The sequence below is a fragment of the Mirounga leonina genome, unplaced genomic scaffold (assembly GCF_011800145.1).
Source record: "Mirounga leonina isolate KUSES-001 unplaced genomic scaffold, KU_Mleo_1.0 Mir_168, whole genome shotgun sequence".
Lineage (NCBI taxonomy): Eukaryota > Metazoa > Chordata > Mammalia > Carnivora > Phocidae > Mirounga > Mirounga leonina.
This window is the reverse complement of record NW_023270426.1, coordinates 23,071,083-23,085,084: the sequence shown is the minus strand read 5'-3', so window position 1 is coordinate 23,085,084 and position 14,002 is coordinate 23,071,083. Positions and strand designations below refer to the sequence as shown.

General features: G+C 41.6%; 1 protein-coding gene across 5 annotated transcripts in view; it reads left to right on the top strand.

The window, feature by feature from the left end:
• Positions 1–14,002, top strand: part of SIL1 (SIL1 nucleotide exchange factor) — a 212,244-nt gene that overhangs the window by 113,486 nt on the left and 84,756 nt on the right. For all 5 annotated transcript variants that reach the window (XM_035014245.1, XM_035014244.1, XM_035014246.1 and 2 more), the window contains one exon: positions 7,887–8,007. In XM_035014245.1, the coding sequence (XP_034870136.1) occupies positions 7,887–8,007 (121 nt within the window). The remainder of the gene's footprint in view (positions 1–7,886; positions 8,008–14,002) is intronic.

Sequence of the window (14,002 nt, the reverse complement as noted above, 5' to 3'; positions counted from 1 at the left end):
CCGTCCCCATTAGCAGTCACATCCCATTCCTTCCTCCCCCTAGCTCTTGACAACCACCGATGTACTGTGTCTTTTGATTTGCCTTTTCTGGAATTTCATTTAAAAGGAACCGTCTGATATGTGACTTTTTCTACCTGCCTTCTTTCACTGAGCATAATGTATCCAAGGTTCATCCATGTTGTATATGTCAGTATTTCATTTCTTTTAATGGTTGAATAATGTTCCACCATATGTATATACCACTTTTTCTTCATTTATCAGTTGATGGACATTAGGGTTATTTCCACATTTTAGCTATTATAAATAATGCTACAGTAGGCATTCATGTACATGTTTTTGGTGAACATATGCTTTAAATTTTTCTTGGGTATACACCTAGGTGTGGAGTTGCTGGGTTCATATGGTAACTCCTACTTTAAATTGTTGAGAAGTTGCCAAGCTATTCTTCTCAGTTTGGTAGTTTGCTCTGATTTTTGTTTACTACAGTAGAAAAAGCTCAGTAGGTACTACTTTTATTAGTTGATCAAGTCCGATATCACCAGTCATAAGACATTAACACCACAACCTTTGCGATATGATGCACTGAGAAGAACACTACATCATTTTCTTGGTGCTTCTGTCAAAGATACATGACCTCATTTTAACCATGAGAAGACACCAGACAGTCCTGAAAAACTGATCAGTATTCATTGATGATGTCAGGATCATGAAAGACAAGGGAAGGCTGAGGGATTCTTGCAGACTACAGGAGACTAGGGAGAAATAACAACCAAAGGCCATATGGGATCCTGGAACAAAAAAGGACATGGTGGAAATACTGGTAAGCTTGAAAAAGGATCTTTATAGTTTGGTTAGCATTATTGTTAATTTCCCAGTTGTGATAATTATCTATGACTATGTTACTGTGTTAAGGTAATGCTATGAACATTGGGAAAGGCTGTGTGAGCAATATATGGAAACTGTATTATTTTTGCAGTTTTTGTGTAAGTTTAAAGGTAGTTCAGAGTAAAAAGTTATAAAAGAAATCCAGTCTTTTATTCTTGCTCATGTGTCTGTAGATCAGCTAGACCTGGTTGACCATGGCTAGGCTCAGCTGGGCTTAGCTCCAGTCTGCAGTTGGGGTCCACATTTGCTCCATGGGTCTCATCCTCCTCAGACCAGAATGCTAGTGAACATTTCTGATGGTGATGGTAGAATTCCAAAAGATGGGCAAAACGCACAAGCACATTTCAAATCACTGTGGCACATTTGCTGACTTCCCACTGACCGAAGCGTGTCATAAGTCAAGTCCAGAGTCAAGGGGTAGGAAAGTACTCCACTACGGTAGGAGGGGCTGTAAGGTCACCTGACAAAGGGTGTGGATACAGGCTAAGGGGAAGACAATTGGTGACAATAATGCAATCCACCACAGATTTTCCCCCTTGGAAAAGCAGGAGTTGTTATGTGGGTCTTGGACTGTGATTAGAGTCAGTGACAGATTCCCAGTGGGAGTCAAAATTCAAATATGATATGGCCTTACTTAATTTGGACAGTTTTTCTTCTTGTCAGAGACGGTTTTTTCAGGCCATGATTTGTCCCCAGAGAGCCAGGGGTAGGGACATAGACACGGTAGGCTTTGCAGACCTGTTGGAGGGGCCTTTTTGGATCCCTATCATATTTTCTGCCTTCCCCCTTGCCCTCCACCTTTCAATCCCTGACTCTTGACCTGGATATAACTTGTGACTTTTTGCATGCACTCTGCTCTTTGAGCGTCCTGGTCCCTTCGTAGAGGCCCTAGAAGGATGCAGATCAATTTGCACACTAAATTGGCCTTCTTCCCAGGGGGGCCGGAAACATTTAAAAGATTCTGTTTTCTGCTGCCTCTGCCTCTGCCATTGCTGGTTTTGTTTATCTTGAATGAGCGTAACCTGTATTTTAAAAGTTAATGCTATTGTGGTTGCTCTTGCCCCCTGTGGTGGCTTATGTGAAGGGAGTAATTTTGGAATTTTCCCCAAATAAAATAAATTGATTCACATAAGATTCTAGTCTGTTCCTTGGCCACTTTGGCACAGTATAACCTGTTATGTTTTGAAACTATTAGTCACATACTTTTTTTCACCTTGTCCATTTCTAATTTTGATCAAAAGTCTGAAAATTCAAAATGCTACTGTTGTTTGTATTACTATTACTAGTTTACTACAAAAGAAACTATTAACATGACTAATTGTTATGAATCCTCTTGAGCTAGTGGAAATCCTTGTTGGCCTTTCCACACACCTCTAGATGAGCTAGGATTTTCTCTTTTTCATTTTTAATTTTTACTCAGCAAATAATTATTGAGGATTTATTGTGTACTAGACTATGGGATAGGCCCTGGGGATAAAGTGGTGACCATTTCTTTTTACCAGATGAATTAAAAAACTAAACTGTAACCACTGATTGTGGTAACTGCTGTAAAGGAAAGGTCCACGGTGCTGCGAAAGGCTGGAGCTGGGTCTGGTGTGGAGAAATAGAGGATACCACTGAGTGGAAGTGACTGTTAGCTGGGATTGGAAAGATGAGATAGGGAGGCTGGCGTTGGAAAGAGCATTCTGGGCAAAGCGAACAGCAAGTGGAATGGCCCCATGGTAGGAGTAAGCAAACTTCTCTCATGGAATGGGAAAAGGAGAATGGGGAGTGGACAAGGCTAAAGAGGCAGGCAGGGACTAGACACTAATGGGCCTCACTGACTGCTGTGAGGACTTTCATCTTTACTCTGAGAGAAGTCGGAAGCCCTTAAAAGGTTTGAAGCAGGGTAATGACATAGTCAAATTTGTATTTTGAAAAAACAAAACAAAACTGTTCTTTGTAAAGAACAGTTGGACCAAGAGCTAAGAGTAGATTAGAGAGGCCAGCTGGAAGGCTATGGCACTGTCCAGAAGAGACATGGTGATGGTTTGGACAAGAGCAGTGGTGAGGAAGACAGAATGAATTCAGAGACATTATAGCAGGAAAAATCACTCTGTTTTAGAGATGCATTGGGTATGGGGGATGGTGAGGTAAAGGGAATATCAAGGATGACCTGCTTATTAGCCTTTAGTCCAGGAAGGAACTCGGTTGTTTTGTTAGTTTGGGATCTCCCCAGGTGAAACAACCTCTTGCTGTCATACACTCAGAGATTAATGCTGGAGAAGTTACCTCTTGCCCCATGATCCTAGGAAAAGCAAAGAAGTTGCTAGTTCCTTGCCACCAGTTGGCCTCATCTTGTCCTCAGCTGCCTCCATAGCCTTTCCACTTCTCCCTGCTTCTTTTGTTCCTGGCCTCCTGAATGTCGCCTGTCACTTTGTGTGTTTGAGTCTTTGCACACACAGCTCTATTTTGGATTCCCTATTTTCCCAGTCTGGGTCTCACTTTTTGCCTTATTTGACCCCCAGAGTCAGGAACCCCTTCAGGAAGCCTCCCCAGAGAAAGGTTTCCCCACTCTACTTTGGACATATATATTTCTTTAACCTTGAAGCATTTTGGTTGCTTTTGAGGTTAGAAGGAGATGGTTATGCACATATACTCATGTACTTAAGTTCCCATTAATTTTTTTAGCCAAAGATACAGAAACTCCCTATTGAAGTGGGGCAGCAGGAGCAGAACAGCTTGTCTTGGCATGCTGTTTCCCTGGCTCCTTAGTTCTCTGGTGGAGACACAGTGGTCAGTGGAATTTGGAGTTCACTGTGGTTCTCTCAGAATTGAGAAAATGTGAATTCTTGCTACACCATTACCTTTTTTTTTTTTTTTTTTTAAAGATTTTATTTATTTATTCATGAGAGACAGAGAGAGAGAGAGAAGCAGGCTCCCAAGGAGCAGGGAGCCCGATGCGGGACTCGATCCCAGGACCCTGGGATCATGACCTGAGCCGAAGGCAGACGCTTAACCATCTGAGCCACCCAGGCGCCCCTACACCATTACCTTTTAATACTTAGGGTTTACCTGATCAAGTTCTGAGAGAACTTGCGCTGTATGCTTCCCTTAAAGGAATTTTTTAAATATTGTCATCCTTTTTTGATCCTTGAATCAAATCCAGCATCAGCAAGGCCATGCCATCCTTTGGCAGGAGAAAGCACAGAGCAGCATTTCTTCTAGATTTCTAGTAGCTTGAACCCTTTCTCTAAAATTTTCTATCCCTGTGGCAGTTAACATTTCTCTTTGTATTCTTAGAACCTGCCACAGTGGCTGGTATATAGTAGTTGCTTGGTAAATGATAACCGCATGAATGAATGAATAAGTGTAACATTCTGCTATAGTATGTGATCTTGCACACTTGCTTTTTAACCAATGTTTTTTAAAATTTTTGTTTCCAGTATAATTAACGTACGGTGTTATATTAGTTTCAGGTGTATAATATAATGATTGAACATATATATTAGTACTCATCATGATTAAGTATACTCTTGATCCCCTTCCCCTGTTTTGCCTACCTCCCCACCAACCACCTCTCTAGTAACTGTGAGTGTGTTGTCTATATTTAAGAGTCTGTTTTGGGGGGGCACCTGGGTCATTAAGCGTCTACCTTCAGCTCAGGTCATGATCTCAGGATCCTGGGATCGAACCCCACATTGGGCTCCCTGCTCCGTGGGAAGCCTGCATCTCCCTCTCCCACTCCCCCTGCTTGTGTTCCCTCTCTCGCTGTGTCTCTCTCTGTCAAGTAAATAAATAAAATCTTTAAAAAAAAAAGTCTTTTTTTTTGTCTCTCTTTTGTTCGTTTTGTTTCTTAAATACCACATATGAGTGAAATCGTATGGTATTTGCCTTTCTCTGATTGACTTATTTCACTTAGCATTATGTCCTCTAGATTCATGTTGTTGCAAATGGCAAGATGTCATTCTTCTCTATCTATATCTGAGTAATATTCCATTTTACATACATATAGCACGTCTTCCTTATCCATTTATCTCTTGATGGACACTTGGGTTAGATCCATATCTTGGCTATTGTAAATAATGCTGCAGTAAACATGAGGGTGCATATATCTTTTCAAATTAGTGTTTTTGTGTTGTGTGAATACCCAATAGTGCAATTACTGGATCCTATGGTAATTCTATTTTTAATTTTTGAGGAACCTCCATACTGTTTTCTGCTGGTGCTGTGGCTGCACCAGTTTGCCTTACCACCACCAGTGCACAGTTTTCTGCCCATTTTTCAAATGGATTATTTGGGGGTTTTTTGGTGTTGAGTACCTCTTATCAGATATATCACTTGCAATATCGTCTTCCGTTCAGTAGGCTATCATCTTGTTTTGTTGTTTCTTTTGGTATGGAGAAGGTTTTTATTTCGATCTAATCCCAATAGTTTACTTTTGGTTTTGTTTCCCTTGCCTTAGGAGACATGTCTAGAAAAATGTTCCTACAGCCAATGTCAAAGAAATTATTGCCTGTGCTCTCCTCTAGGATTTTTATGGTTTCGGGTCTCATATTTAGGTTCTTAATTTATTTTAGGTTTATTTTTGTGCATAGTGTAAGAAGGTGGTCCAGGTTTCCCAACACCATTTGTTGAAGAGACCGTCTTTTTGCCACTGTATATTTTTGCCTCCTTTGTCGTACATTACTTGCCCATATAATTGTGGGTTTATCTCTGGACTCTATTCCATTAATCTGTGTGTCCATTTTGTGCCAGTACCATACTGTTTTTTTTAAAGATTTTATTTATTTATCTGAGAGAGAGAGACTGAGAGAGAGAGAGCATGAAAGGGGGGAGGGTCGGAGGGAGAAGCAGACTCCCTGCCGAGCAGGGAGCCCGATGCGGGACTTGATCCAGGGACTCCAGGATCATGACCTGAGCCGAAGGCAGCCGCTTAACCAACTGAGCCACCCAGGTGCCCAGTACCATACTGTTTTGATTACTACAGCTTTATAGAATATCTTGAAATCTAGTATTGTTATACTTCTAGTTTACTACTTCTTTTTCAAAATTGCTTTGGCTATTCAGGGTCTTTGTGGTTCCACACAAACTTTAGGATTATTTGTTCTAGCTCTGTGAAAAATGCTTTTGGTGTTTTGTTAGGGATTGCATTAAATGTGTAGATTGCTTTGAGTAGTGTGGACATTGTAACAATATTTGTTCTTCTAATCCATGAGCATGGAATATCTTTCCATTTGTTTATGTCTTCTTCACTATCTGTCTATTTATTTATCTGTCTGTCTGTCTGTCAGAGGGGAAGAGAGAGAGAGCACAAACAGGGGGAGCGGTAGGCAGAGGGAGAAGCAGGTTCCCTGCTGAGCAGGGAGCCTGTCGTGGGACTTGATCCCAGGACCCTGGAATCATGACCTGAGCCAAAAGCAGATGCTTAACCAACTGAGCCACCCAGGCGTCCCTTTTTCGACATCTTTCATCAGTGTTCTATAGTTTTCAGAGTATAAGTCTTTCATCTCTTTGTTTAGTTATATTCTTAAGTATCTTATTATTTTCAGTACAATTATAAATGAGATTGTTTTCTTAATTTCTCTTTCTGCTACTTCATTATTAGTGTATAGAAATGCATCAGATTTCTGTATATTGATTTTGTATCCTGTGACGTGACTAAATTCATTTATCAGGTCTAGTAGTTTTTTAGTGTGGTCTTAAGGTTTTCTACATACAGTATCATGTCATCTGCAAATAGTGGAAGTTTTACTTCTTCCTTACTGATTTCTTCTTGTCTGATTGCTGTGGCTGGGATTTCCAGTACTATGTTGAATAAAAGTGGCGAGAGTGGATGTTCTTGTCTTGTTTCTGATCTTAGGGGAAAGTTTTTTCCCATTGAGGATGATGTTAACTGTGGGTTTTTCATAGATGGCCTTTATTATGTTAAGGTATGTTTCCTTTAAACCTGGTTTGTTGAGAGTTTTTATCATGAATGGATGTTGTACTTTGTCATATACTTTTTATGCATCTCTTGAAATGAGCATATGGTTTTTATGCTTTCTGTTGTTCATGTGACCTATCACATTGATGGATATGCAAATATTGAACCACCCTTGCATCTCAGGAGTAAATCCCACTTGATCATGTTGAATGATTTTCTTAATGTATTGTTGGATTTGGTTCGCTAATATTTTGTGGAGAATCTTTGCATCTGTGTTTATCAGAGATACTGGCCTGTAGTTCTTTTTTTGTAGTGTCTTTACCTGCTTTTTATTTATCTTTGAGTAATGTGTACAATGTGTATGAATAGCCCATCCATTCACATTACTTGTTTTTTCAGCTAGTGGATGGGCCCTTCTGAGATGGGTGGGCATAGCTTTTTAGTTTCTATTGATTCCATTCCCTGCCTCCTTGGCTTGCTCTATCCTCTTACCTTCCAATCACACTCTGGTCTAGGGCTTGGGAAATAATATAGGAGATATAGTCCCTGGCTCATCAAGGAGAGAGCCTCATAGAAGGAGCCTGATGATGAATAGATGAGGGTGGTGAGGTCTAAGCCTGCTGGAATGGCAAGCTCTCTGGGGTTTTCTGGGACTGTCAAGGGGAGAGGCAAGAAGGGTGTCATGAAGGATGCAGTGATGTAGCCATGTCCTTAAGGGTGAGTAGATACTTACCATTCACTGCACGTTTACAGAAAGGCTTATTATAGCTCAGTTTAAAGAAAACAGAATAGCTTAAAGATGCAGGTTCTAACTGGAGTTATTGGTCTCTCGATTGAAGTACAGATGTCCTTGCCCATCTGCCTCATTCCCTTAATTTGATATGTATTAGCAAAAGGAGAAAATGTGTGTGAGGTGTGTGTGTGTGTGTGTGTGTGTGTGTGTCTTAGAGAGATGGATGGATTCAGGTAATGGAACACAGCAGAGTCTGGTCTTCATGAGTTAATAAATCCTGTTGGCTTGTTAGCCAACCATTCCATTGCAGTGTCCCTTCAAGGACTGTCTACCTCATGAGCCCTCTTTCTTCTTGGCTTTTAGGGCAGGCTGTCCCTGCTGGATCCCATGTGCGGCTGAATCTCCAGAGTGGGGCAAGAGAAGTGAAACTCCAAGAAGAGGACAAGTTCCGAAGTAATTTGAAAGGGTTGAAAAAAGGCAGAAGGTACAGTGACAACCCTAGGGACCGGGAGGTTGACAACATTGATTTTGTAATACTGAAAGTAACGACAGTGTGATGTTTGTTACCCAAATTCATGTGGCTTTTTAAAAATTTTGAAATTTAGTAGTCTAGAATTTGTGATAAATCTGTCAGGGTTTTGTGGAAGTTTACTTGTAGAATCTTTGGGAAGAAATAGTTTGCAAAGCAAATTGATACTTTAGGAAAGGCTGTAGGGGGAATGCTTAACCTGCTTTAAAAATGAAGCTATTTTTCCCAGTACTTTAAGAGCACCCATTTGAATCCCAACAATTAATGTGCTGATTACAGATGAGTCATCTATTCATTAAAACAGGCCTGTTAGGCCTTCTGCTTTGCAGTAATACTTCCTTGGTGAACAATAAAATTGCATTTTAAACTCTTTAATTCAGACTAACTTTTCCTCTTGTTAGTCCCTATTAAACAGGCTTTCTTGCAGGATAAAAGTTCTCCAATGGTAAGAGATTGCTTTATTTTTTAATAACCAGTTTAGAGTACTTGATTTTGGACAATTTGTCTCTATTTTTCTGTTCTTTGCCTTGAATTAGTAAGTATTATTTGCAAGTTCTTTTTTATGTGAGGGAGGAGGAGGCATGGGGTTTGCAGGGGCTGCTGGAATTGGGCAATTTGAAAGGTCATAAATACCAATCATGAGGTTTCTAACACAAGGACCAGCAAATTATGGCCTGTGGGCCATACTGGGACTGCTACTTATTTTTGTACAGCCCACAGCTAAGTTGTTTCTTACATTTTTTAACGGTTGGAAAAAAGCAAAAGAATGATATTTCATGGCTTTTAGAGATTTCACTGTCCGTAAATAAAGTTTTATTGGAACACAGTTATGCTCATTCGTTTATGTATGGTCTGTGGCCACTTTCCTGTTACCTGGCAGAGTTGAGTAGTTGGGACGATTGCCATAAGGCCCATAAAACCTGAAATATTATGTGGTCATACCAAAGAGTTTGATGCCCCTGTTCTAAATACATGCAAGTATTGGCAATCAATAATGGATTGAGCAGGGTTAATGTTACTCAGTCCTTGAATTTTCGTTATTTCGACAGTATTCTGCGGTTAGATAAGAGCCAGAAAGGGAGCATAGAGACCCAATTCTTACCTGAGTCATTTCTTTGATGTACTCAACAAAAGGTTATTCAGCCTGTCCATATGTACCTTCAGTCCTGTAGCACCCACAACCCCACAGAGCAGCCTGCTCAGATGTGGGTAGTTTTTAGTGTTAGAAAATTTGATTGTATATGATGATAAGATAAGGAGATATTTGTCCTCCACACAGTCACTGGGGAGGATCTTTATCTTCCCCCATCTCTCTTGATAGGCTTATACCTGGAGGCCATATGATGATTCATTTCTCACAGTCATTGAAGAAAGAATAAAATTTCATTGTTGTAACCCCTGCCAAGCTCCCTCCATCCCTAGCACACATATTATGCACACATATATCAGTGTCTCAGAGTATGTCAGGAGGTCTTTTATCACCGCTGTGCCAAGTCTTATTTTCTAAATAAAAAGGCTATTTTATTCTTGATTTAAGAATATTGAATTAGGAGCTTGATTAATTTGGAATTTGTTGATTTTACTACTGTGGAAAGTTCTTTTTCCAGGACCTGACCGTAGATCTTCAGTAAGATTGTGGAATGCTTTATTGGTTGCTCTTATCTTTTTAGAATAGAAATCAGAGTTATTTGTGTGGTCTATAATAGGCACACCGTAAGAGAGAGATACCTGTTCTATTTCTACCTCTTTTCTCCTTCGGAATGTTTCTGAGGGTTCTGGTCTGGAATGGCTTCCAGGGTATACTGGACATATCTTCTTACTTCTCAGCATTTATTAGTAGTGGCAAACCTGTCTGGACAGCAACCCAAAGGCATGGACAAGGTGGTGTGGGTTTCACTGCTGTGAGCTCAGTAAATCTCTGCCTGCCTTTGATGGTGACTTCTTCCTTCTGCTGTGGACCTCATCTCGGCCTCCTCCAGTTCCACTTAAAAGTGTCTTCCTGGCTCTTCAGTACCAGAATGGGAACAGAGGCCAAAGGTCAGGGCTCATTTCCACACTTGTTACAGTATTTTGATTATCTGCTTATTCTGTTTTGGGGGACAAGACAGACAAGACCCACATCTTTCCATCAGATTGTCAAAGAGGTTGGTGATCACAGGGTTAAGAACCACTGGCTAAGGAGAGATGGGGACAGTCCATTTAGCCTAATCCATGGCAGCCTGTCCACCAGTTCTGCTGGATACGGGACTGGCCACACTGCTAACGAGAGCTGTAATGACTCTGGGCTATAAAACCTGGGATAAGACATCTGACTCTGACTTGTTTCAGAGGCCTCTCCTGGCACTGCCTTCAGTGTATATTTGGTTCCTAGCAGCAGGGCTTTCTCTTGCTATTTATGTCTTAGGCATTGTCATCTCCACTGGTTTTAGTCCATATTCCTGTCAACATCCCAACATTGTATCTGTCTTTTTTACCCTGGAACAACCATCTTCTTTGAATCACCCTCTTTTGTTCAGAGGGATGAGGGACAGTGTACATCCAGGTTTTCCCATCTTGAGCATTTAACATGGTACAATACAGCATTGTGGTTAATGGAGTGGGCCAAAGACCAGGCCATTTCCTTGCTCCATTCATTCATTTTACAAAAGACCTATTGAGTGCCTATGTGCCACACATTAGAGGTACAGTAGTAAACAAAACAGGATGTCAGCATTAGAGAGGCTGGCCAGCAGAAAAACAGAAAAATAAAAATGCAAGTGAAGTAATTACAGATAGTGGTAGTATGTAGGGAAGAAGTAAGCAAGGTAATCAATCCCTAGGGAAGGCCGCTTTAAATAGGATGGTTTGGAAGACCTCATTAAGATGATATTTGAACTGAGACCTGAAGAATGACTGGGGTTTAGTCATGCAAAGAGTTAATTTTACAGGGTTAAGGTTAGAGCATCTCAGGCAGAGGGAAAAAGAAGAGTCTCCAGCTTTGTCAAGGAAGAGACTTCATCAAGTTTGGGAAACAGGAAAATGACCAGGATGACTAGAGAGTAGGAGAAGGAAGAAGAGTAGTAGATGATTTTGGAGAGTGGCCTGATGAGGGGCCAGATCATGTGGAGTTTGGAGGTGCATGTTGAGTGGTCTTCATTTAAGGAGAACTGTAATGGAAAGCCAGTGGAGGATTTGGGGTGGGAGAGTAGTTTAATATGATGTAGTTTAACAAAGTCAGTCTAGTTGCTGTGTGTATGGAGAGTAGATTGAGGATGGACAAAAGAAGCACAGAGAGACAATTAGGGTGTCATTTCAGTAGGTCAAGTAAGACATAATGGTGGCTTAGTCTAGTGTGTCATGATGGAGAGTGGTTGGGTGTGGAGATTTAATTTGGAGGTAGTGCCAACAGGACTTGCTTATGATAGATTTAGGGGTGAAGGAAGGTGGTGGGGGAGGTATTTGAGATAAAGCCTCATTTTGGGATTTAACACAACTAGGTTCTTAGAAGTACCATTTATTGAAATGGAAAAGATTGAGAAAGGAACAGATTGATGGGGAGAAACGTCAAGACTTATGTTTTAGATGTAGTAAGTTTGAGGTGCCTGATGAACATCTGAGATCCATGATATATATCAGGTAGTTGTACCACAGTCTGGCTCATACTCAGGGGAGAGGATTGGTTAAAGATGTAAAGTTGGACATCATTGCCTGACATACTTTATTTAGTTTTAAAGATTTTATTTTTTTGAGAGTACCAGCGGCGGTGTGGGGGAGGAGCAGAGGGAGAGGGAGAAGCTGACTCCCCGCTAAGCATGGAGCCTGATGTGGGGCTTGATCCCAGGACCCCAAGTTCATGACCTGAGCTGAAGGCAGATGCTTAACCGACTAAGCCACCCAGGTGCCCTGCCTGACAGATATTTTAAAAGAACTAGGGGGGCGCCTGGGTGGCTCAGTTGGTTAAGCGACTGCCTTCGGCTCAGGTCATGATCCTGGAGTCCCGGGATCGAGTCCCGCATCGGGCTCTCTGCTCGGCAGGGAGTCTGCTTCTCCCTCTGACCCTCCTCCCTCTCATGCTCTCTGTATCTCATTCTCTCTGTCTCAAATAAATAAATAAAATCTTTAAAAAAAAAAAAAAAAAAAAAAGAACTAGGGAAGAATGTGGAGATAGAGAAGATTGTTCAGGATTGAACTCCGAGGCATTCAAGTATATAGGGTTCAGATAGGAGATGAGAAACCAACAAAAGAGAGGAGGGAAGAAGGGGAAGAAACAGCAGAATGTAGTAACAAGAAGCTAGGAAGGAGAGTGTTTCAACAAGGGAGGGGTGAACTGTGTAAATGCTGCAGAGCAGTTGAGGAGCATGACATGAGTGAAGAGTCCCATTGGATCTGGTCGTCCATTATTTTAGTAATTTTTTTTAAAGATTTTATTTATTTATTTAATTGGCAGAGAGAGAGAGAGAGAGAGAGACAGCGTGAGAGGGAACACAAGCAGGGGGAGTGGGAGAGGGAGAAGCAGGCTTCCCGCCGAGCAGGGAGCCCGACGCGGGGCTCGATCCCAGGACCCCGGGATCATGCCCTGAGCCGAAGGCAGTCGCTTAACCAACTGAGCCACCCAGGTGCCCCCATTATTTTAGTAATTTTGATGAGAAGTTTTAGTAGGCTGTGAGAACTGAATCTGGATGAGAGCAAATGGCAGTGTTGGTAGCAGTCACGAAGATGAGAATAGTGAGTTAAGACAATGTGTTCATAAAGTTTTACCTTGAAGGAGAACAGGGAAATGGCATAATTAGAGACTCTGGAGTCCAAAGAGTGTTGGTATATTCAAAGGAATAATCCAACCAAAGAGAGAGATTGAAGATGCAGACAAGAGGGAGCAGTATAATTATGGGAGTTAAAGCTTTTGAAAAGGGAAGTGGGATCTGGAACATAAGTCTAATAGGAATAGGGACACTGTTATCCATTTGCCATAGAAGGGAAAGCAGACAATGTATATTTGGTGCAGGTTGGTGTATAGAGGTGATGAGGGGAATAGGAACGCATTCTTGATGATAGCATCTATTTTTCTGAGTGAAGAATGAAGTGAGAATACCACCTGAAGATGATTTGATGTCTGTGTGTGCAGTCACATATGTGCGCACTTGTATGTATGTGTAATTTGGGCTGAGAATGGGTGATGGTGAGCGGCCTGGAAGAGTGGCACTTAAGGCGGTAAATAGAGCAATGAGACATGATGGAATTTGTTCCGACCAAGTCTTAGAGGACGGAGGGGTAATCCGTTCAAGCTGTGCCCCCAAATACTTATCTCTCTCTTAGGGATAAGGGGCAGGGCAGTGGCATCCTCATGCTACTGGCATCGGGTGATGCTCTTCTGGAAGAGGGATCATCTTCCCTACCTCGTAGGATTGTGGTAATCAGTTGAATGAAATAATACTTTTAAAGGATTAAAACAGTGACTGACACATGGTTAAGTGTTCAATAAATGGGAGTGATTAATTATTATTAATTAGTTTATAAGGATTGAGGTTTAGAGAAGAAAAGTGTTTTTCTCAGGGCTCTAAGGGGTCTCTGGGATGAATCAAAGACTAAATGGGCAAAGCCCTAAGATCATGTGCCTCTCATAAGAGCTGAGGCCTGCTGGCATCTTGACTGTTTGACTGATATGCTTATCTGGCCCAGAGCAGCCCATTAGCCCCCTCCTTCCCCACCTGCATATATCTCCTGGATTATCCTTAAACCATCCCCCTCCCAACTGCCTCCCCCTGCCCAGAGCTGGACAGTCTTGTCAAGCACAGACCACATTCCACGCTTACTTTGTCCATGTCACTCTTGGTCTTACCTCTCTGTTCACTGATCAGAAATCACCATTGGTGGCAAAACGCACTCCCCATCCCATGAATGCCTTCTCTCCAAGATGAATGGTCATGGCTTGGATCAGCTCCAGGGGGCTTTGAGAAGACACCACTCAAGTCTT